The sequence below is a fragment of the Macaca nemestrina genome, chromosome 7 (genome assembly GCF_043159975.1).
Source record: "Macaca nemestrina isolate mMacNem1 chromosome 7, mMacNem.hap1, whole genome shotgun sequence".
Taxonomy (NCBI): Eukaryota; Metazoa; Chordata; class Mammalia; order Primates; family Cercopithecidae; genus Macaca; species Macaca nemestrina.
Window position 1 is genome coordinate 149,801,084 of NC_092131.1, and position 23,802 is coordinate 149,824,885.

At 40.0% G+C, this 23,802-nt stretch overlaps 1 protein-coding gene across 5 annotated transcripts in view; it reads left to right on the forward strand.

The window, feature by feature from the left end:
- LOC105493105 (myosin VA) overlaps positions 1–23,802 on the forward strand; it is a 221,998-nt gene that overhangs the window by 147,158 nt on the left and 51,038 nt on the right. For all 5 annotated transcript variants that reach the window (XM_071066834.1, XM_071066832.1, XM_071066835.1 and 2 more), the window contains exons 19-25: positions 927–1,138; positions 2,031–2,187; positions 6,278–6,517; positions 8,478–8,726; positions 13,360–13,453; positions 15,753–15,901; positions 20,395–20,508. In XM_071066834.1, coding sequence (XP_070922935.1) covers positions 927–1,138; positions 2,031–2,187; positions 6,278–6,517; positions 8,478–8,726; positions 13,360–13,453; positions 15,753–15,901; positions 20,395–20,508 — 1,215 coding nt within the window. The remainder of the gene's footprint in view (positions 1–926; positions 1,139–2,030; positions 2,188–6,277; positions 6,518–8,477; positions 8,727–13,359; positions 13,454–15,752; positions 15,902–20,394; positions 20,509–23,802) is intronic.

Here is a 23,802-nt window from a genome sequence, read left to right on the forward strand (position 1 = left end):
ATCACAATGTAATATAAATGGTTATATTTTTGTAAAAGGAGTTTAAAAGGATTTTTTTTTCTTTTTGAGACGGATTCTTGCTTTGTTGCCAGGCTGGAGTGTAGTGGTGCGATCTTGGCTCACTGCAACCTCCACCTCCTGGGTTCAAGCGATTCCCCTGCCTCAGCCTCCCAAGTAGCTGGGAATACAGGTGCCCGCCAGCATGCCCAGCTAATTTTTTGTATTTTAGTAGACAGGGTTTCACTATGTTGGCCAGGATGTTCTCGATCTCCTGACCTCGTGATCCACCCGCCTTGACCTCCCAAAGTGCTAGGATTACACACGTGAGCCACTACGCCTGGCCAATTTGTAGGATTTTAAACATATTAATGGGGTTTTATTAGTTTGTTTTCAGATATTATTGATAAAGCCAAGAGATAACTGTTTAGAAATGTAACTCAATATGAATACCCAAGAATTTTGGTTTTTGGTTTTTGAATTTTATTTCGTATGCATTTCTTCCTGCCTTATTCTTCACACTGGTGTTTTTGTCCCTTCAGCTTCTCATGGAATATACAGCCCGATGTAATCCTTACAACCTGGGTCAGTCAGAGAGAGTCAACATCTCCATTTCCTTGAGATGTTTAAAACACAAACAAGCAAATAATAACTGCCTATAACCCACAACCAAGTTTTGGGCCTCAGATAATAATTCCAGGTAGAATAATTCTGGAAAATAACTCTTAAACTGCAGTTTTTCTTAAAATCCCTTCTATTTGCTCAACTTGCATAGGATTAAAAATCTGGCTCCATTAGTTAATTGTGATGTAGCCCAAGTTTTAGCTAATAGATTCATTCCTTTACTGATTCTGCTTTTAGACATTTTTTCTTTTAAATTTCATTTACATTATTATTATTTCTGAATATACAATTTATTCCAAAAATAGGACAAGGACAAATACCAGTTTGGTAAGACAAAGATCTTTTTCCGTGCCGGTCAAGTGGCCTATCTAGAAAAATTGAGAGCGGACAAACTGAGGGCTGCCTGCATCCGGATCCAGAAGACCATCCGAGGGTGGCTGCTGAGGAAGAAGTACCTACGCATGCGGAAGGCGGCCATCACCGTGCAGAGATACGTGCGGGGCTACCAGGCCCGATGGTAGGTCTCCTGGGGACAGATTAGAGTGCACATCTAATTCACTGTCCGAGGACAGTTTTGAGTGGTCACCATACCTGAAAAGATAACACCTCACCTTTTCTTAGTTCCAAGGGACAACAAATTAACTCATAGGACAGCTAAATAGAATAAAATTTCACTCAGCCATATGAATGATTCAGATTTATCTTCAAAACATTTATAAACTGCTGCTTACTTATGTCCTCAAAATTTTTATTTTTGATACTTTTATATTGGGCTTGAGGAAATCGTGTATAAATTAAAACAGTCATGAATATGAGCTAGTTAACAATGACTTCATGGAATAATTTTCAGGAGCAGTTAACTGAGAGGGTCTGGAAGAGAATTACACTTTAGTGTGATTACATATTAGGTTAATTTTAATTGAGAAGTATAAGTAGAAATGAATTAATCATGAACTTATACCCTCACAAATTCAGGAAAAATATGGTAGATTAATAATGGCTAGATCCAAGAAAGATGGTGATAACTAAGTATGAGATTACTGTGTATGTCTGTCTGCTCTATAAAGAGGGCATGGCCCAGGGTAAATGGATCCTGTTGTAGAAAGAATGAACTTTTATGAATTTTGCTTTCTTGTAAAATCTGGCAATGTGGGCCATCCTACTTTTCAGAGTTAGGGAGGGCTCAGATGAGATAATAAATGCAGAAATACTTTGGGAAACGTATTTGGGAAACTGCTATACAAATGTAAGTAAATGTAAATGTTGACTTAGCATGCACATTATTAGAATAATACAATGGAGGTACTACTCTTTATGCCTAAAACAGTGACACTCTTTACGTTTCTCTAGCATGTATTCCTGCATTTTTTTCTGATTACTGACAACATAATATTATTTTCTTTGGCCAGCTATGCTAAGTTTCTGCGCAGAACCAAGGCAGCAACCATCATTCAAAAGTACTGGCGCATGTTTGTGGTCTGCAGGAGGTACAAGATTAGACGAGCTGCCACTATCGTTCTTCAGTCTTACTTGCGAGGCTTCCTGGCCAGAAATAGGTATCGCAAGGTGAGGCATTATTTTCAACTTTGTTTATTCATTCTATTAGCATTACAGGGGCTACGATGAATGTAGGAACTGTATGGGGACAACCAGCTATTAAAATGCTGTTTGTTTATTTTAAAAAATTCTGTTTTAGAAATAGGATCTCGCTCTGTCACCCTGGCTGGGGTGCAGCGGTGCAGTCATAGTACACTGCAGCCTCAGACTCCTGGCCTCAAGCAGTCCTCCCACTATGGCCTTCCAAAGTGCTGAGATTACAAGTGTGAGCCACTGTGCGCATGCCCAGCCTGAAATGCATTTTAAAATACTAAATAATCACATATAGTTATTAAAAAAGAAATGAGAAAAAATCTTTTACCTCCTTTTTTCTCTTTGTTTATATAATTTGAAAAAAAAAGTATGTTAGTTTACTGTGGTTGCTATAATAAATTATCACAAACTTGTTACCTTAAAACAACCGAAATGAATTCTCTCAGAGTTCTGGAGACCAGAAGTCCAAAATCATTATCACTGGGACAAAATCAAGTTGTCAGCAGGCTGCTCTCCCTCTAGAAGCTCCAGGGGAGAATCCTGGCCTCTTGCAGCCTCTGGTGGCTGCCAGCATTCCTGTGCTTGTAGCCGCATCAGTCCAGTCTCAGCCTCTGTTTTCACAGCATTTTCTCCTCTGTGTATCTGATTCTTCTATCTGCCTCTTAAAAGAGTAATTATGATAGCATTTAGGTTCTACCCATGTGATCCAGGATAATCCTCCCATCTGAAGACCCTTAACCTAATCACATCTGCAAAGGCCCTTTTTCTGAATAAGTTAACATTTGCAGGTTCCAGGGATTAGCACCTAATTTCTTTGGGGCCCACTACTCAGATGACTACAGAGAACTTTGAATAGATAGAATATATGACAAACAGGTTGAAGGTTATTCCAAGAATGAGACAACCTTGGAAGAATTTACCATGGTGAAGAGGAGGCAAATTACAACATTAATGTGGTTAAAATTGTATTGACAGGTATGATGCTCCAAAAGTGTTTGATGAATAATCTTATATCTAGCGATAATTAACGGGGTCACCAGAGTAGTCTTAATTATCACCTGTGACCATTGATGAACGATTTTTATCTCTTTCATTTTGGCAAGGTTTGGGAATCTATCCTATAGAATATATTTCAAATAAGCAAGAAATATAAGCCTGGATGTTAGAACTCTATGGACATTACCATTAGAAGGAGCATTAATAGGGTGATTTGGGTCTCTAAGCACAGGCAGTATATGGGTGTGACCTAGGCCCTATTTATATATTTATTTATTTATTTTACTTTTTTATTTGAAGTGATTTTAGACAACAAAAAAATTCGAAACTGATGAGGCTTGAATGAGTGTATTTAATAGCTGTGTTTTGAAGATAGCTACTCCAGATCTTTCTGCTCACCCCTCTTTTATGTAGTCTCATGCTCTTTCTATATAGGTGTGAGATTTTAGGGAGGGAAGAGGTTTGAAGTTGGCTTTTCAGATATACCAAACTAGTTACCTTCCTGTGTTCCTCACTACTCTCCTTAGGAACATCTGAGCTGAGTTTTGAGGCCACTGGTTTAGCAGTAGCAGCCTCTGGCCAGCTCAGGCTCCCACTGTGACTGGACAGGGTGGAAGGTAGCAGCGTAGAGGCTTGCTCACATGTAAGCCAACAGCCATCACATTAGTACTCCTTCTAGCTGTATTTCAGGTCCAAGGTTCCCCTTCATGAGATTTGGGGGGGGTCTTAAAGAGAGTACAGGTGTTGATTAATTTCTCTCACTCATGATGAAAGTGAGATTGAAAATGGAAGCTCTGATTAGATAATGTTTCCATTTGACTAAAATTACAAAAATGGACCAGTGTCCAAAGTTGCATGGGAGAAGCAAATGGAACAGGAAACTTGGCATTAATAGCTTTGCTGCTGTGTGTTGCTTGAGTTTAAAAGTCTTTAATTTGCCATCACTGAGACTCATCCAGTTGCTCCTTACTCATCCGGATAAGACAGAGGCCTCCCTCCAGACTGTGATGTTCAGTGAACGTTCAGAACTCCCAGCCTCAGTGCAGCGCGATGCAGTGGCTACACTGAAGGAAAACTGAAGGCTACCTTCGCATTAGGAAAACAACCACAGAAGGCAGGCTTGAGGGGGCTGAAGACACTACTCAGATCTCCTGAACAACTGTGTTCACTTTGTATTTGATGGTTTAAAAGTTAACCACTTATTTATTAAATGTATCTTCTAGGATGACACATTTTAGTCATTATTTTTATCAAGTGCAATAACCTAAAAATAGAAAGTATTCTTTTAATGATCTTATTAAACTGCTATATATATGAGTCGATGCTTTCAGAGATTTTACATTTTAAGAGTTTGATAAGGCCGGGCACGGTGGCTCATGCCAATAATCCCAGCACTTTGGGAGGCCGAGGCAGGCGGATCATCTGAGGTCAGGAGTTTGAGACCAGCCTGACCAACATGATGAAACCTTGTCTCTACTAAAAATACAAAATTAGCAGGTCGTGGTGGCACACGCCTATAATCCCAGTTACTCGGGAGGCTGAGGCAGGAGAATCGCTTGAACCTGGGAGGTGGAGGTTGCAGTGAGCCGAGATTGCGCCATTGCATTCCAGTCTGGGCAACAAGAATGAGACTTAGTCTCAAAAAAGCAAAAAAAAAGAGTTTGATAGGAGGTGTATTGTGTCCATTTGTAATAATCACCAACAAGTATTTTAAGTATATAATATTTAAATATCATTTATATCATGGAAGAGTTACTTCATAAAATTATAAACATAAAAATCTACAGGTGCCAGATTTTTCTAGTTTACTTTTTTTTTTTTTGAAATGGAGCTTTTCACTCTTGTTGCCTAAGCTGGAGTGCAATGGCACGATCTCGGCTCACTGCAATCTCTCCCTCCTGGGTTCAAGCTATTCTCCTGCCTCAGCCTCCTGAGTAGCTGGGATTACAGGTGCCCGCCACTACGCCCAGCTAATTTTTGTATTTTATTAGAGACGGGGTTTCACCATGTTGGCCAGGCTGGTCTCAAACTCCTGACCCATGTGAACCACCCACCTTGGCCTCCCAAAGTGCTGGGATTACAGGTGTGAGTCACTGTGCCTGGCTACCTCTTCTTAAATTCAAGAATTTCTTCTCCATCTTTCCTAGAAAATGTTTACACGGTCTCTGTTTGGTGTTCTTTAGTGACAACAAATTCATCTCATAAGGCAAACTTTTGTTGTAAGTTGTTTGTAAGTTTAGGGAAATATCATGATTGTTTTTAGGAAATGTAACATGAAATCAAAAGTAAGATTAGTTTGTTTCACATCTTGTTACTTTTACCTTTCATTTTAAAGCCCCATCCCTCCTGCCTTTGAATCCCAAAAGTGAATCCTTACTACATTTGAAATAGCAGTGGAAAATCCTCACTAGAATGGTATTCCTCAAATGTGGTAAACAACAGTGTCATCTTTTAGTTTCTAAAAAAAAAAAAAAATATCAATAAATCACTACAAACTTTTTAGCACCTCAAGTGTTGGCCTCTACAGACAGTTTGCTGCCCATACCCCATGTCCTCATGGACGGGCTTAATAATGCGTAGTGAGGTGGTGTCAGCAGTCAGGGTGGTGGGGATATCTCTTATTTTAGTAGCACATAGTTTACAGGATGCCTGATTCTGTTAATTTTATAGAGGATCATCTGTTGCCAACAGAAGTCATATACTAATAAGAAACCTAATATATTTTTTTCTTTCTTATTAAAGTTGTTTTTCTTTTGGTAATCTGGTGCTTTTTATTTAGACAGCTTCCAAATCTATATTCTGCTTAGAATTAAACACATAATATGTGCATATGACACATTTTTATTATGTTTCTGAAATCACCTTCTAAAGTCTACTTTTCAGATCACTTTTAAAAATAATTTTGTGGCCTCCATGTATCTATGATATGTATAATCTACCTAGTACATTGTCAATTCAACTTTTGTGTCTTTTCTTCTAGGTAATGTATGGATTTTCAGCCCGACATAGATTGATAATCTCGAGTGTAGTCCAGGGTCTTGACATTGCTTTCCCTTATCCTTTTCTGCAGATACTCCGTGAGCACAAAGCAGTCATCATTCAAAAGCGAGTCCGGGGCTGGCTGGCCCGCACACACTACAAGAGGAGCATGCATGCCATCATCTACCTTCAGTGCTGCTTCCGGCGGATGATGGCCAAGCGTGAGCTAAAGAAGCTCAAAATCGAGGCTCGCTCCGTGGAGCGCTATAAGAAGCTGCACATCGGCATGGAGAACAAGATCATGCAGCTGCAGCGCAAAGTCGATGAGCAGGTGTGTTTCACAGAGGGGCCCTGAGAGTGGAGTATGCCCGAAGATATCCACCAGGATTATTTTCAATATTGTTTTTCTTTGACTTTACCCTTCGGTCTTAGTAAAAAGTAAAATTATGACCGTATTTATTTCCATAATAAGCATGAAAGTAATTATAACTCATAAGGTGGATCACAATTGCAAAAACTAAGGCAGGAAGTTATTATTATTATTACTGTTACTATTATTTGAGACAGGGTCTCACTCTGTCTGTCACCCAGGCTACAGTTCAGTGGCATGTTCACAGCTCACTACAGCCTCAACCTCCTGGGTTCAAGTGATCCTCCCACTACAGCCTTCTGAGTATCTGGGACTACAGGCACATACTACCACACCCAGCTAATTTTTTTTTTTTTTTTTTTTTTTTTTTTGAGACGGAGTCTCGCTCTGTCGCCCAGGCTGGAGTGCAGTGGCGCGATCTCGGCTCACTGCAAGCTCCGCCTCCCGGGTTCACGCCATTCTCCTGCCTCAGCCTCCCGAGTAGCTGGGACTACAGGCGCCCACAACCGCGCCCGGCTAATTTTTTGTATTTTCAGTAGAGACGGGGTTTCACCGTGGTCTCGATCTCCTGACCTTGTGATCCGCCCGCCTCGGCCTCCCAAAGTGCTGGGATTACAGGCGTGAGCCACCGCGCCCGGCCCAGCTAATTTTTTTATTTTGTAGAAACAGGATCTCATGTTGCCAGGCTGTTGTCTCAAGCAATCCTCCTGCCTCAGCCTCCCAAAGTGCTGGGATTACAGGCATGAGCTACCATGCCTGGCAGGAAATTATTTTTGAGAACACAGATCTACTAATGCTTCAGACCTTTATGATCAAGAGTCACATTGTATGTTATTTATTTTTCAAACACCAGCTTGAACCAGGCATATTGTATTTTATACTTTGTAATGCTTTGTCATAATTATCATTTATTTTCGTGTGGTATCATGTTTATTTTACAGATGAGTTGTTTAGCATTGCCATAGCAAAAGAAGCAGGAAGATGTTCATGCTTCTGATGAACTTGCAGTCTGTTGCAGAGATAAAAGTTTGATTGATTGAAGATAGTTACTAATATTTTAGCACGTGTAAATGATATAAAGGTAGTTAAGAATATAAAAATGCTAAGGAGAGCAAAGCAAAACAGGGATCAGAATGAAATGGGAGGAAAGATTTTCTGAGTACCAGGGAGAAATTTTGAGGTAGTAAACAAAGATTTGTGAGAAATTTGTGTGTGTGTGTGTGTGTGTGTGTGTGTGTGTGTTTTGGGACAGAGTCTCACCCTGTCACCCAGGGTAAAGTGCAGTGGTACAGTCACGGCTCACTACAGCCTCAAACTCCTGGGCTCAAGTGATCCTCCTGCTTCAGCCTCCCAAGTAGCTAGGACTACAGGTGCACACCACCATGTCTAGCTAATTTTAAAAGTTTTTATAAAGACAGGGTCTTATTATGTGCCCAGGCTGGTCTTGAACTCCTGCTGTCTTGTGATCCTCCTGCCTTGGCCTCCCAAAGTGTTGAGACTATAGGTGTGGGCCCCTACACCTGGCCAACTTGTGATTTTGAGGCTGTTTTAATCATTCTTATGCATCACTAAGCTACTACATGGTTTTTAGCAACATTTTGTTCTGTTTTCAAAAACAAGTATAGATCCTCCTATTTCTGAGTTAAGAATCAGGAAATTAAGAATTTACTATGTAATTCACCTTGTGACTATGAGAAAATCACATCTGTCTTGCTTACCCCATCAAACAGAATTGAATTATTTGTCCCTGTTTTCTTCTCTCTTTGTGTCACCTAGAAGGTATTGGTTGTGCTATTGCAAATGTTGTAGTTAGTATTTTGGTTAGATACTATATCAGTGTTATGATGATACAGCATGAATATGATGAATAAGCATGGTTTTCTCACTAAATACATATTGTTATTTATGTGTATGTTTAAAGAACAAAGACTACAAATGCCTTGTGGAGAAACTAACCAATCTGGAAGGAATATACAACTCTGAGACTGAGAAACTACGAAGTGACTTAGAACGTCTTCAACTAAGTGAAGAGGAAGCGAAAGTTGCCACTGGGCGGGTCCTTAGTCTGCAGGAAGAAATTGCCAAGCTCCGGAAAGACCTGGAGCAAACTCGTTCAGAGAAAAAATGCATTGAGGAACGTGCAGATCAATACAAACAAGAAACAGAGCAGGTAGGAATAATGTCCATATCCCTGTCTACTCCATACACAAAGGAAATGTGCTGTCATCATGACTTGGTCCATGTGACTCACTGTTGGTTATTAGAAATGTAGTACAAATTTTAGTTGAATTACTGTTAATTATTACTGTTTCCTAAGTGTTTATTTCACATTATGAATGAGTAGGCTGCAGGTCTTTTAGCAGAACTTTTGACTCTAATAAGAACAGAGGCAGAGCAGTATTTTTAGGAGAGAATGGCCAAGTACCTACTAACACTCGTATATTAAAATAAAAAATAAAAATAAAAATAAAAGAAGTCCATCTGGGGCATAGACTCCTTTAAAAAAAAAAACAGTCAGTCTGGGGCATAGACTCCTTTTTCTTCAGTAAGGTTAATGTGATTAACCCATTTATGCCTAAGGTTGCAGTTTTTTGAATTGCAGAATCAATCTTTGGCAATGACCTTGAGCAGTAGGATATAAATAACTCCCACATGCTTAGTGTTCCAATAATGGAACATTAGGCATAATATTTAGTACCTAATGGTAGGGATCCTTGTGGAAGCCTGCATTAAGGCTGTATTAAGAAGTCCAAGCAGGAGAAATCTAAATGCACAGTGATTGCAACCAATAGCTTTATGCAGATGGAACCCTCCCCACAAAATGCTTTCAGATTGACCAGTACTTGCATGCTACAAATTTGTATTAACATATCAAAACTTTATTAAGTATAGAAAACATTAAGATTATCAAGTAGTAATGAGATGTACTGCTGAAACATTTGTAAAAGTACCTCAACATTAGGCTTCCTGGAAAAAAGTAATCAATTTTCAGAGATTCCACTGGTATTACCAACTTTAAATGAAAACAGACTTGCCTGTGTCAGCTGTAACTGCTGGCAAGAATCCTGATATGGTTTGTCTGTACTGGCTTCTAAATGTGAGTAGCAGCATATGCAGTGAGAACCACAGCAGGAGCTTAGATGCAGGTCGGTTAGGGTAGGGTGGCTGGTAAAATTGCAGTCCTTCCATTGCATTCGAGGTTCCAATAAAGTAATTCCTGCTATATCTCTAGATCTGTACTCTATATATAGAAACAGCAGTGCCAAAAGGTGAGATTCTTTTCTGTTTTACGTAATGTTGTTTTGATACGGCAAGTTTGTTCCCTCAGAACTCAGACGTGCACTCATAAAGATACTCTTGAATGTTTAAGATCTCTTTTCTTCCTTTAAGTCTCCCAAAACCACGGAAGCTTTCCAGCTTCTGATTCCTCAGAATCCGTCCAGTATTTAAGTGTGGTGGGAAGATTCTCCTTTCCACTTGAAAACCAAGTTCTTGCCTTTCTAGTCTGATAGAATAAACACACAAGCAGATTCACATGTCTTCTTTCATTTCACTTCATTTTCTCCTCTCTTCACAGAGATAGCTGTAGGGACTACCATTAATTCAGACATTCAGAAGGCATTTCCTATGTTGTGTAGGCTGGTCTTGAACTCCTAGCCTCAAGCTGTTTTCCCACATTGGTCTGACAAAGTACTGGGATTACAGGTGTGAGCCACTGCACCCGGCCCCATTAGTTCTGTTGATGGAATGTAGTGATAGGGAAAGAATGAAAACATTTCACTGTGACAGTCAGCTTCATGGTCAGGAAAATGACATTCTCAGTCTGATCAAGGAGCCCTGAAGTTACAGTAGATTTATGTATGGTTCCTAACCAAGAGCATTTATCAAAACTGCTGAGGAGTTTTTATATAAAAAGGGAACTATCCAGACTCTGGGAGTGTGGGCTAGGCAGATTATTTTGAAAAAGAGCCATAGGTGACTTGTATACCCCTACCAAACAAGAGCCTCTCCTGAAAGCCCACAGAGAGCTGGGGCCTTTTTTTTTTTTTTTTTTTTTTTAACTGAGAGTGGATGTTCAGGCAAGATCAGTGCAGAGAGAAGACAGCCCTAGGAAGGGATACGTTCTGGACTGATGTCTGCTGTGTGTGGCACAGCGTGCTTATCCAACTTTCCTGCTCCCCGGAGCCCTCTTTTCCTGTCCTAAGCCCCCTGACATGATGAGAGATTGCCTGCCAGCTTTCTCCCTATTATTAAAGCTCTTGTTTTCAGAGTTTCTTAAACTTTTGCTTAGAAAAAGGAATTCAGATTTTACTCATCATAAGCAAACATTTTATTCCAAAGATGAAAATTATGTACTTTGCAAAATTACCTTTGGTTTTGATTTTTCCTTCCTGGGAATCCTTATCCAGCAAAGAACTAGAAAGTTAAGAGTCAGCTTTTGTGAGTGTGTTTGTTAAAATATACATGACGTAAAATTCACCATTTTCTTTTTGCAATCTACTCATCTGACAAAGGGCTAATATCCAGAACCTGTAAAGAACTCAATCAAATTTACAAGAAAAAAGCAAACAACCCCATCAAAAAGTGAGCAAAGGATATGAACAGACACCTCTCAACAGAAGACATTCATACAGCCAACAGACACATGAAAAAATGCTCATCATCACTTGCCATCAGAGAAATGCAAATCAAAACCACATTGAGATACCATCTCACACCAATTAGAATGGTGATCATTAAAAAATCAGGAAACAACAGGTGCTGGAGAGGATGTGGAGAAATAGGAACACTTTTACACTGTTGGTGGGACTATAAACTAGTTCAACCATTGTGGAAAACAGTGTGACGATTCCTCAAAGATCTAGAACTAGAAATACCATTTGACCCAGCCATCCCATTACTGGGGATATACCCAAAGGATTATAAGTCATGCTGCTATAAAGACACATGCACATGTATGTTTATTGTGGCACTTTTCACAATAGCAAAGACTTGGAATCAACCCAAATGTCCATCAGTGACAGACTGGATTAAGAAAATGTGGCACATATACACCATGGAATACTATGCAGCCATAAAAAAGGATGAGTTCGTGTCCTTTGTAGGGACATGGATGCAGCTGGAAACCATCATTCTCAGCAAACTATAGCAAGAACAGAAAACCAAATACCACATGTTCTCATTCATAGGTGAGAATTGAACAATGAGATCACTTGGACATAAGAAGGGGAACATCACACATCGGGTCCTATTGTGGGGAGGGGAGAGAGGGGAGGGATAGCCTTAGGAGATATACCTAATATAAATGATGAGTTAATGGGCGCAGCACACCAACATGGCACATGTGTACATATATAACAAACCTGCACGTTGTGCATATGTACCCTAGAACTTTATAATTAAAAAAAAAAAAAAGAGACCTGATGAGAAAAGGATATATATATATAGAAAAAAAGAAAGAAAAAACTATAAAAAAAAATTACCATTTTCACCATTTTTAAGTGGACAGTTCTGTGGCATTAAGTACATTGACATTGTTGTAATGTCAATGCTTATTTAAACATGGAATAAAAGGACTAGTTCTCAGCCTTGTAAAACTCTTTTTTTTTTAGACAGAGTCTCGCTCTGTCGCCCAAGCTGGAGTGCAGTGGCGCCATCTCGGCTCACTGCAAGCTCCGCCTCCCGGGTTCACACCATTCTCCTGCCTCAGCCTCCCAAGTAGCTGGAACTACAGGCACCCGCCACCACGCCCAGCTAATTTTTTTGTATTTTTAGTAGAGACAGGGTTTCACCGTGTTAGCCAGGATGGTCTTGATCTCCTGACCTCGTGATCCACCCACCTCAGCCTCCCAAAGTGGTGGGATTACAGGCGTGAGCCACCGCACCCAGCCTCAGCCTTGTAAAACTCTTAAAGAGAGATGAAAAAGAAATTCTCTTTCTCAACATAGATATCAGGGAGAATCAAAAGATTTTCAGTGAATTTCCCAAACTAAAATATCCTCACATCCTTCTTAACCTCCTTAATCTCTCCACTTGAATCATGGGTACACATAAGCTTTATGTGAAAGCATTGAAATGAGAAGGTAATATCAATTACCTTTGAGAGCAAATGCTAACTTTAGTGCCAGGCAATTTTTTTTTTTTTTTTTTTTTTTGAGACGGAGTCTCGCTCTGCCGCCCAGGCTGGAGTGCAGTGGCCGGATCTCAGCTCACTGCAAGCTCCGCCTCCCGGGTTCACGCCATTCTCCTGCCTCAGCCTCCCGAGTAGCTGGGACTACAGGCGCCGCCACCTCGCCCTGCTAGTTTTTTGTATTTTTTAAAGTAGAGACGGGGTTTCACCGTGTCAGCCAGGATGGTCTCGATCTCCTGACCTCGTGATCCGCCCGTCTCGGCCTCCCAAAGTGCTGGGATTACAGGCTTGAGCCACCGCGCCCGGCCCCAGTGCCAGGCAATTTTTTAATGTTTAAGGTGTAAAGTAAAAAACCATCACCATCCTTATCCTTCAAGAATTTCTAGTCTATTCTGTAAAAGAGGAAAGTAAATCATTTGTGACGGATATAAAGAGCATATACAGGGTCTTGTGGTAGCACAGGGAAAAGACAACTAATTGAAAAGGGTTTCAGGAAGGCTCTTGGGAGGGAGTAATGCTTGAGCCAGTTTGTAAGGTTACTAGACATAACCAGGCAAAGACAGGAAGCACAGAGGTGGCGGAAGTAAGGAATGACTGCTTATGGTCTTTATCCTTGGTCATCAGGCTTCCTCTGTCCATTGCAGCCATCTCACTTTATTGTTTCATTTCATAGCTGGTATCGAATCTGAAGGAAGAAAATACTTTGCTGAAGCAAGAAAAAGAAGCCCTCAATCACCGCATCGTGGAGCAGGCTAAGGAGATGACAGGTAAAGCTTACACGTGTACTACACGCCAACCAACCTCACACCAAAGTTGTATAAGTTACGGTGTTACTTGATGAGTTACACAACGTTATTTAGAGTTTAAATATTTTTAAAAGTTGAGGCTGTCATCAGCAAATTTACAAAGTTCCAAGACGCAAGAGATCACATATTTTGGTTGAATTAGTTGGTTGATAAACTTGTAAATCTGGTATCTCTAGGTACAAATGTGAACTCAGGTTCAGTCAGTGTCATAAGTAATTTTTTTAAAAAATTAAATTTGTTCTGCATGTACGATTCGTTAGTTAAGGCTTATAGGATTCCTAATGTTTTAGTAAGAATTTTTGAGCTAATATGTGTATATTTATGTGTGTGTGTGTGTGTGTATGTTGTCTTTTTTTTTGACTAAATCAATGGATGTTGTTCTAAGATGCACCACTTTTTGCTATTAAACTAAAAAAACACTAATTTTTTAAATAGAGAACTAACCAGGTATGGACATTTATTCTGTTTTCTGTTTGTGGGATAGGTTAGAAAGGTGATAAATTAATAAGGAATCCACATATATATAAATACGGGGTAAGAAGATACAGATCTATACAGTAATTAGTGGTGGAAATGGAAGAGAAAAGATGGTTGGGAATGGGGATTTATTATATGAAAATAGTACATTTTCATATACATTCCGTTGATTACATTGGTATTCCAAAAAGGCAAAAATGTTCTAAGATTTTACAATGAGATAACAAAACAATAATGGTATGTTATTAGTAATAGGGATATTGAGAAAAGAGTACACATTTATGAGGCAAATTAATGAGGCCAGTTGTTGGAGTGTTAAGTTTGAGATGTCAGTCAGGACCTCAACATGGAGGTGTTCAGAAAGCAAATCCAGATTAAAGATTAGAGAAAAAATAAGAAGGGAGCCTAAAGATACCCATTAAAACTGTGGTGGTAAGAGAGACTGCCTCACCTCTCCTAGTTGAAGGGGATAGTAGAGAGGAAAGAGAAGAAAACCTGGAATTAATGACCATGCTAAGGGATGAGGTAAAGAAAAGGAGTCAGAAAATAAAATTAAGAGGTGAAGGAGAAAACAGAGCCCTGGAAAGAAGGCTGCTGGGAGGCAGCATGTAACAGAAGGATCCAGAATGATGAGAATCTTCTAGGAAAATATAAAATGTTATTTGAAAGTAAACTGTAAGAACAAAGAAATGTCAGTGAGTTTGCCAAAGGAAAATTTTTTGGTAGCCTCAGAACAGCTTCTGCAAACTGGTGAGAATAAAAGGCAACTTGTAGAATGTTTTAGAGAGAAGAAATTCATTCATTCATGTACAAATTATTAAAGCCCTACTCTAGGGAAGCACTGTGGTGGGCACCAGGAAAGCAGCTGTGACAAGACACTTGTAGCCCTTGCCTCATGGTGCTCACAGAGAAAGCAGTGGTGAAGCTATAGAAGCAGGCAGGGCAGATTAAGATTTAACCTCAAAATATATGGGTAAAATGGAGCAAAGTGGTAGGAAGCTTAATATTATAAATGTGACTGGTTGACTGATTGAGTTAAGACATATAGCTGAGATTTGAGGTTTTGTTACTTTACTTCATCTGCAGTCAAGGACTAATCTCTAATTTCCAGATCATGTCGTAGCCAAAAACAAACCATAGCCACAGAGAGGGTGGAGGGGATAGGTAAATGGAGAAGACAAGGTTTCCTCAGCAGTGCATGGGGGATGACCAAGAAACACACAACACAGCTGGCCAGGCCTGAGCATTTTATCTGGTTAGAAGCTGCAGAGTAATAGGACAGCAGGGGAGGTTAAAGTCATAGAAAATGTAAGATAGAACCATGAGATGGTAAATGAAGAGAGACTCTGTAGAGTAGGACAGCTGGGTCCATTGAAAATTTGCCATTCTCTTGAGAAATATCTCTGACTTTTGAAGAGGGTATACTACTTTGGGCAAAAGAATTTTATGAATAAAATACCACTGGAATAAAAATACATATAGTTTAGTTACTAGACAGTGACTAGTGGAAGTTTTTCAAGGATCTGCTGTAACCAGTGTATCAATTAGTGGGACTAAGGCCAGAGTATGGGCAGTAACTCAGTAGATGATTGTTAATATTAATAAATTATTTCATTTTTTGGTCATTTTTTCTTTTCCTGAATTTTACTAAGACACTCTTCATGGATCACAGTGATACTAAAAGTAAAATTCCCTGCAGAGAAACTGGAAATCAGTATACATGTTTACACAATTGCATTTTCAAGGGGCCATCTTTGGTATGCATATCCTTTTTTAATTTCAGAAACTATGGAGAAGAAGTTAGTAGAAGAAACAAAACAACTCGAGCTCGACCTTAATGATGAAAGACTGAGGTATCAGAACCTTCTGAATGAGTTCAGTCGCCTAGAAGAACGATATGATGACCTCAAAGAAGAGATGACCCTTATGGTGGTGAGTCAAACACTTTTGCTTTTTTTAATGAAAAATTTTAAACATATACAAAAGTAAATAGAATAGTAGAATGAACCTCCATATCTTCCGTGTGCCTACCACCCAATTCCAGAATGTTCAACACATATTCACCTCCCGTTCCATCTCCCCAACCCGCTCCATCCAATGGATTGGATTATTTTAAAGCAAATCTCAGAAATAATATAATTTTATGCACAAGTACTTCAGTAAAGTCAAACACTTTAAAGACTGGGCTAAATGATAGTATAAAGTCAGTACAGTTGAATTTTTGTTTTTGTTTTTGTTTTGAGACGGAGTCTCACTCTGTCATCAAGTGGAGTGCAGTGGCGCAATCTCGGCTCACTGCAACCTCTGCCTCGCAGGTTCAATTGATTCTCCTGCCTCAGCCTCCTGAGTAGCTAGCTGGGACTACAGGCACCCACTGCCATGCCTGGCTAATTTTTTGTATTTTTAGTAGAGACGGGGTTTCACCATGTTGGCCAGGATTGTCTCGATCTCCTGACCTAGTGATCCACCCGCCTTGGCCACCTCCCAAAATGCTGGGATTACAGGCATGAGCCACTGCGCCCAGTCAGTTGGACTTTGTTTCATATATTGAATGGCCTAATGAAACATTTACATGTAGACTGATTTTGATTATAATTTCGAAGACATATTCCTATGAAAAGAAAATTCAGACTCCATTTATAATGAATTATCTATTTCAAGGACTCTTCTGCATTTACCAATGTACCTTTCATACTTGTAATAATTCTGCACATCCTCCCTATTCCACATATCCTGCTATCAGAAAACAAAGAGTTCCCAAGTTCTCTTGCTGCCTATGAGTACCAGCCTTAAAGGTAACAATTATACAAATGACCAGAAATACTTTGAAATATCTCATAAAAAGCCAGATAATTCAGTATCTGTGGAGCAGAGTATTTGCTTCTATCTGGACCTACTGACAAAGTTCATTACAATATGACACTTAAGTCAAAATAAAAGAGATTATGTAATACGAAAGATAGGCTCTCATCACCTTGCAGATGAGAAAATCCTGTCTAAAAGAGACTAAAAAGCTAATATAAATCCCACATTGGACCATTATTTCAACCCTCACTACTCTGATTTATGTGTGACAGAGAAATTAGAAGTAGATGCAAGTCACCATTATAACTGTTCTTATAATTGACAAATCTAAAGACCCTTGGTCAGCTTCATCTTCCGTGATCACCATGCTCCCCTGGGTCCCATTGAAACCTTTCTTCCTTCACATTCTGTAATTCTTAGCTTTCTCTAGAATTCTTTTCTTCTTTTTCAGTGTTTATGTTCCCCAGTTCCATTCTTTGGTATATTTTTGTTCACTGTATTTATTAGATGACCATGCCAACATTTGTGGTTAATCTCTGTTTCAGTTATGGTTAGAGCTAAACTTTATAACCTATAAGTAGGTGTTTCTGAGACCCCCTAGTTATTTGGGATGTTAATAAGTGGCATTGGAGAAGAAATTCTGAGGTAAAATAAATGTAATCTACCAGGTTAAACAGAGATAAACAGATGTCTTTTCTGCAGAATTTCTTGGATTCTTTAATAGTGCATGCAATATGAATTTCAGAAAATAAAATGAGAGAAGCAGGTACCATACATGTATCCCTCTCTGAGCATATTCCAGAGACATCCATCTGTGAGGAGGTCATGGGTCTCTTTAGTCAAGGAGGTGGCCATTTCTAGAAGGGCCCTCCAGTGACGCCATCCTCCAGCAGCTTGACACAGCTCCTCCTTTCTTCTAAGCAAGTCTGCCTGCTCTCCATCTGTTCCCAGCAGTGCTCTAGGGGTAGTTTTAGTTGCTGAATTTCTTTTTTCTCAGTCGTGTGTCCTCTCCATTGTGTATGCCTGTGACTCACTGTCATTCCTCTTGGGAGACAAAATGGTCAGAGGAAGGGAAAAGGAGAAAGCAGAGGAAGGGAGATAAGAGCTCGCTTGCTTTCCACTCATCTCTTCACTAGATCTCATTTCCTAGCTCCAGATGTAGTCCAGATCACAGGTTTTGCAGAAAATATTTGCCCAGAATTGCAGAGAATAAAAAACTTGATCTTATAACCCAAGACAATTAAAATATTAGCGACAATATCTTATTTTAATGTTTAGGTACAACTGAACAGCTAACAGATGAGTACTTGACTAATATTAGACTGACACTCTTCTGGAAATGGCATTCTCACTGCTTCTATCCAGAGCTAATGAAGCATTTGTTGGTAAACAGAGTTGTCATATGAATGGAGGAAACTCTAGGGAGGGGACTTGATAAGCTGCCTCCAGCGCTTCCCATAACCTATGTGATACATGGGCCAAAGAACACTAGTAAGCTAATAGTGTCACTTATTACCAGCCTCTAGAGTTGTTGGCCCTGGTATAAGAAGTGTTGTAGCATTTTTCTCCAAGAACATTGGGTTGTCCAGACAATACAGGGGCAGAGGCAATGAGGAAGGACCAATCCAGGGCTAAGGAGTTTCAAGCCAATGATGAAAAGATCATGAGGCATGGGAATACAGGCGTATGAAGTATTTAAAGGTAAATTAATTCCAGAGAGTGGAGGGAAACCAGCATGTCAATCGTGGGGTCATTAGTCTTGGCAAAGGGAATAAAACAGGTTCTGGAAAAGAAGGAATCATGGGAGAAATCAGGAGCAGAAGAGGAGGGAGGTGCAGATCTTGAAGGAGAACATATTGATCCAGTCAAATATATATCCTTGTAGTTGAAAAACATATAAACGGGGGAGCAAAATCCTAAAAACAGAGAACTGAAAAGTTACCAACAAGGAAGTTGTTGAATCACTGCAGTCCCCTAACAATCACGGCAGCAGCAGTTAACATTCATTGAATGCTTGTTATGCCACACCAGACTGTTTACCTGCACATTCTTATTTAATCCTCACACAGACCCTATGAGATAGAAATTACTACCCTTTTTTTCCTGATGATGAAACTGAGGCCTAGAAAAGTTGGGTAAGGGACAAGTAAGTGGAAGAGCTGGTATTCCTGCCTAGCTCTGTCTCCTTTCAGACCCAGAGCACTTAACCACTGCCCTGTATCCAAAAGTTACATTAAATAGCAACAAGCAGTGTTGCTTCTATTAATGCCTTAAGGTATTCCTTGTATAATGATAGATATATGTGGGAAGACAGGGATCTCTCTCATTTTTAATAAGCTTATTAAAAATCTTTGTCCTGGTGTTTATCTGGACTACCTATTTTTCTTAGTGATACAACCAGTTTATTAAATAAATGCCATTCATACAACTGTGGTCTTGGGCTGGAAATTTTAAGTAAGAGTGCCTGTGTCTGTAAACAGACAGTGAATTTGAGTGCCTTGGACTTCATCTGTGATGATTATCCCCTTTAGTGTGCACCCCAGCTTCTGGATTGTTTCAGAGGTGCTGGTGTTCTTGGATCTTCCCTTCGCTTTGCAATACAGGTTGGGCCGGCCTGGGAGACTTTTAAGTCTCTGGATGAATCTTCTCTCCATAAGCCTGGGTGTAGGAAGGGAAGAGACAAAGAAGCTCTTTGTGGCTTCCAGCTCTTTTCCAGCAGCTGGGGAAAGGTACAAAGAAAACTGGACAGATGAGAAAGCTCTCGGAGGCCTTTCTGAAGCCCTCAGGACTGTAACATTGAAAGCTTAAGGCCACTGGATCTTTCCATCTCTCCTGCTGGGGACATGCTAAGAGCCCAGCCTTTTAATTCCTTCTTCCCTCAGGTTATTCTCTAACCCCTTCTCCTACAGGAGGGAAGGATGTGTCATTGCTAAACTTTTCTATTCCCCATGAGCTTTCTGAACACTATTTCCTAGGTATTACATGTCATAAAAATGCCACCCGGATGTCCTGAGGTAATAACCGAGGGCTCTTCGGAGGATTACTAGAGCAGCTTTCTTACCTCCCCTGTACTGTCCATCCTGCCCACTGCTCACTCCAAAGATTTAACTGCACGTATTAAAGTGACAGAAATTAGAGCTGCCTGTGTGAACTCCCCTATCTTTCCTTTAAACCATTTTTGCCTAATTACCATGCAGTAAAATGACTGTGCATGCCATTTCAATATATTTTATGAGGTTTTTGATAAGTTTTATTTGATTACAGCACTAAAGTCAGTGCTTGGAAGCTTTACCCAGTGCTTCACTGAGCACTGCTTCACCCAGTGTGACTGACCGCTCAAAGTTTTCAACACCCAAAGGGTACTCCACTAATAATCACAAGTGATTTTTATTTGGGCATTTGGATTTGCAACTGTTCCTGTCATGTCATGCCAGTGTACCTTTTTCTTTGAAGAGGTGACCTTTTTGTAATTATTTGGTCAAAACAATATGGAACAGATCACTTGGGCACCAATACAAGTCAGGCAGTAGGGATAAGAACCAAGTCAAGGTGGATGCCGTCTTAACTATGCCTAGACTAATTATGTTGTGTTAATTATACCTGGGTTATTTGCCTTGCAGCATGTGCCTAAGCCTGGACACAAGAGGACAGACTCCACCCACAGCAGCAACGAATCTGAATATACCTTTAGCTCTGAAATTGCAGAAATGGAAGACATTCCATCGAGGACAGAGGTACAGTTTAGACTGAAAGTAGGATGTGAGCATGCTGTTGTTAACAAGGAACATTTCCATTGCAGAGCAGACTCCAATTGGCCATAAACGTAGTATTTGTTTGAATCATTTATTCTTCATAAGTGACCTGTAGATACAAACTTATCTTACTTACCTTTTTGTACACTTAAGTGCTATGTACATACATACCTATTGCATATTTTTTTGTCAATACAAATTTTAATTTTAATTTTTAATGCAATTTTGATGGTGAGATTTTATTTTTGTAATTCTCTTTTACCCCTAACATGGTGTGTATACAGGATTTTATTTCAGACTGAGGTAAATTATTTTATTTTATTTATTTATTTATTATTTACTTTATATCTATAGACCACCGCTGTAGACAGAGGTAAATTATTTTTCAAGTAAGCCCTTTGTCCTTGAATATCATAAACACTGGCGCCCCAGAGTTTAGCAAAACTGCTGCCTCTGTTTTTTGCCAGTTTTTACCAATGTAACTTTCTTCTACAAAATGCATGGAAAATAGTTTAGAAATCTGCTTTAATGTTTTGTGTTATGTTGTATGAAACCAAAATGATGTATTACTGTAACTCCAAAAGTATAGTGACTTCTAGTTAGATTATTCCCAACCAATTCTAAGATCTTTTTAAATATGATATAGTTTCAATAATGGATAATTCAGACACAACCGTACTATTTTTATATTATATTCTTTGAAAATGACCAAATCAGAAATAGACTGCTTCTGGCAGAATAGCTAGAGAAATTGAGTGATTCTTTCCTTTCTTGTCTTAGTTCTACTTAAGAATGAAGTTTCTGCCATCTCATTCTGTTTTGAAGAAAAATGTTATATAGTTGGAATGTCATATCATTGGAATCATACATACAAGAAGGCTAAGGAATTTGTCCAAGTTCACAGCTTATCAATGGTAGATCCAGCATACTAACTGAGGCTTGTCTCTTTAGAATTCATGTTCTTAAGCCATTGTATTCTACTGACTTCCATCCAGGGATTCTACACTGCAAGTCTCCAAATCCCTTTTCTATATATCCATGGGCTGGGCCCATGGATATAACAGTATGGCCAGTATATAGCAGGATAGAGGTTTTTCCAGTTATCTATTGCTATGTAATAATTGATCTCAAATTGTAGTGTTTTTTTATTTTTTATTTTTTATTTTTTATTTATTTTTTTTTTGAGACGGAGTCTCACTGTGTCTCCCAGGCTGGAGTGCAGTGGCGTGATCTCGGCTCACTGCAAGCTCCGCCTCCCGGGTTCACGCCATTCTCCCGCCTCAGCCTCCCAAGTAGCTGAGACTACAGGCGCCCGCCACCACGCCCGGCTAGTTTTTTGTATTTTTAGTAGAGACGGGGTTTCACCGTGTTAGCCAGGATAGTCTCGATCTCCTGACCTCGTGATCCACCCGCCTTGGCCTCCCAAAGTGCTGGGATTACAGGCTTGAGCCACCGCGCCCGGCCTGTAGTGTTTTTTTTTTTTTTTAAAAAAAAACAGGCCGGGCGCGGTGGCTCAAGCCTGTAATCCCAGCACTTTGGGAGGCCGAGATGGGCGGATCACGAGGTCAGGAGATCGAGACCATCCTGGCTAACACGGTGAAACCCCGTCTCTACTAAGAAATACAAAAAATAGCCGGGCGAGGTGGCAGCGCCTGTAGTCCCAGCTACTCGGGAGGCTGAGGCCGGAGAATGGCGTGAACCCGGGAGGCGGAGCTTGCAGTGAGCTGAGATCCGGCCACTGCACTCCAGCCTGGGCTACAGAGCGAGACTCCGTCTCAAAAAAAAAAAAAAACAAAAAAAAAACAAAAAAACAGTAATTTATTATTACTCATAATTCTGTGGGATTTGACTGAGGAGTTCTTCTGCTCCATGTGGTGGTGGTCAGAGTGCCTCATGTAGCTGCACTCTGTAGAGTGCTTGCTTCTCTTCCCTGGGCCTCTCCATGTAGCCTCTCTTCAGCAGCAGGTAGGTGGGTTCTAAGAGTGAGAGACTAAAAGATACCAGGCCTCTTAGAGCTAGGCCCAGAACTGGCCCAGTGTTAGTTCTGCCACATTCTGGTCAAAGAAAATCACAAGGCCAGCCCAGATTCAAGGCAAAGAGGATAGATTCCATCTCTTGTTGGGAGGAAAGACTTGTATGTTGAGAAGAATCATTGGTGCCATCATACCACAAAGTTAGACTTTGAAGACTTCAAAATTAGGACTTCTGAGCCTTCGATAGATAGGAAGGTTTTAGGATTGCATCCTGTTGATCTCAGTGGGAGTACTCACTTGCAATAGTCGGAGGGAAGTACATTTACAAACTGCCCAGTCCAGTGTAGTACCACTTTAGCAGCTCCTGCTGGTAGGGGGAAACCATAATAAAAAAGGTGTGCTTGCTGGAAACCAGTCTGTAGCTCTCTGGAGAATTCCCCTGCCGGCCCCACTTGTTTTGCAGCCTTCCCGCGCTTGCAGATCTTCACGGGCTGGGTTGATGTTGCTTTGGAACCAGTGCTCCTCCTGCTTGGTGTGCACCTCTTCTAGGAGCTGTTGACTGATGATCCCTGTTCTGCTTCTGCTCTCAAGCTTTCTCACACCTTTCACATCTGGGGAAGGGTCACCAGAACTTTCTCAGCTATCATTAGGAGTTATTTCAGAATGACTGCCAGGCCTGTAATGGTGGTAATTTTGTGACTACATTCAGTTATTTCGATTTTCCTCAGATGAGAGACTAGTGTTATTTTTTAGGTCAGTTAAAGAGCTTCGCTGTCTTAGAAAAGCCCTGGGTGACAAAGTCCTTACTAAGGCAAGAAAGCGAAACAAAACCTCAGAAACTTCTCTGTGACAGATGGCCCAATCTTCCTTCTTGTTCATGGGGTATAGCGCGGACATCTCTTTAGTTAGACATGTCATCAGGGCTCAGAATGGGCACCATCGGGAGCACCCTTAAATAATTACCAATATTTATGCCTTAAGTCATTTTGCATTTTTCACATGTAATCTTTTGTGATCTTCTATCTTCTATTTTAATACTCTTATCCACAGAATTTTGCTCTTGTCCAGCAATCAACTAGTTGTTTATGTAGTATTAACCGATGTCTGAAGAGTTACCCCATCACATTTTTTTCTTTTCATTTTTTTTTTTTGCTACTTCTAGTTGTCAAAACACCATCCCATTTTAATAAGAGGCTTCCTTTTAAACAAAAAGTGCCCATTCAAGGCTCAAAGGAATTATTTCCAAATGATATTTTAGGTATAATGAATGAAATATTACATTCATTTCTGGAACGAAAGGCTC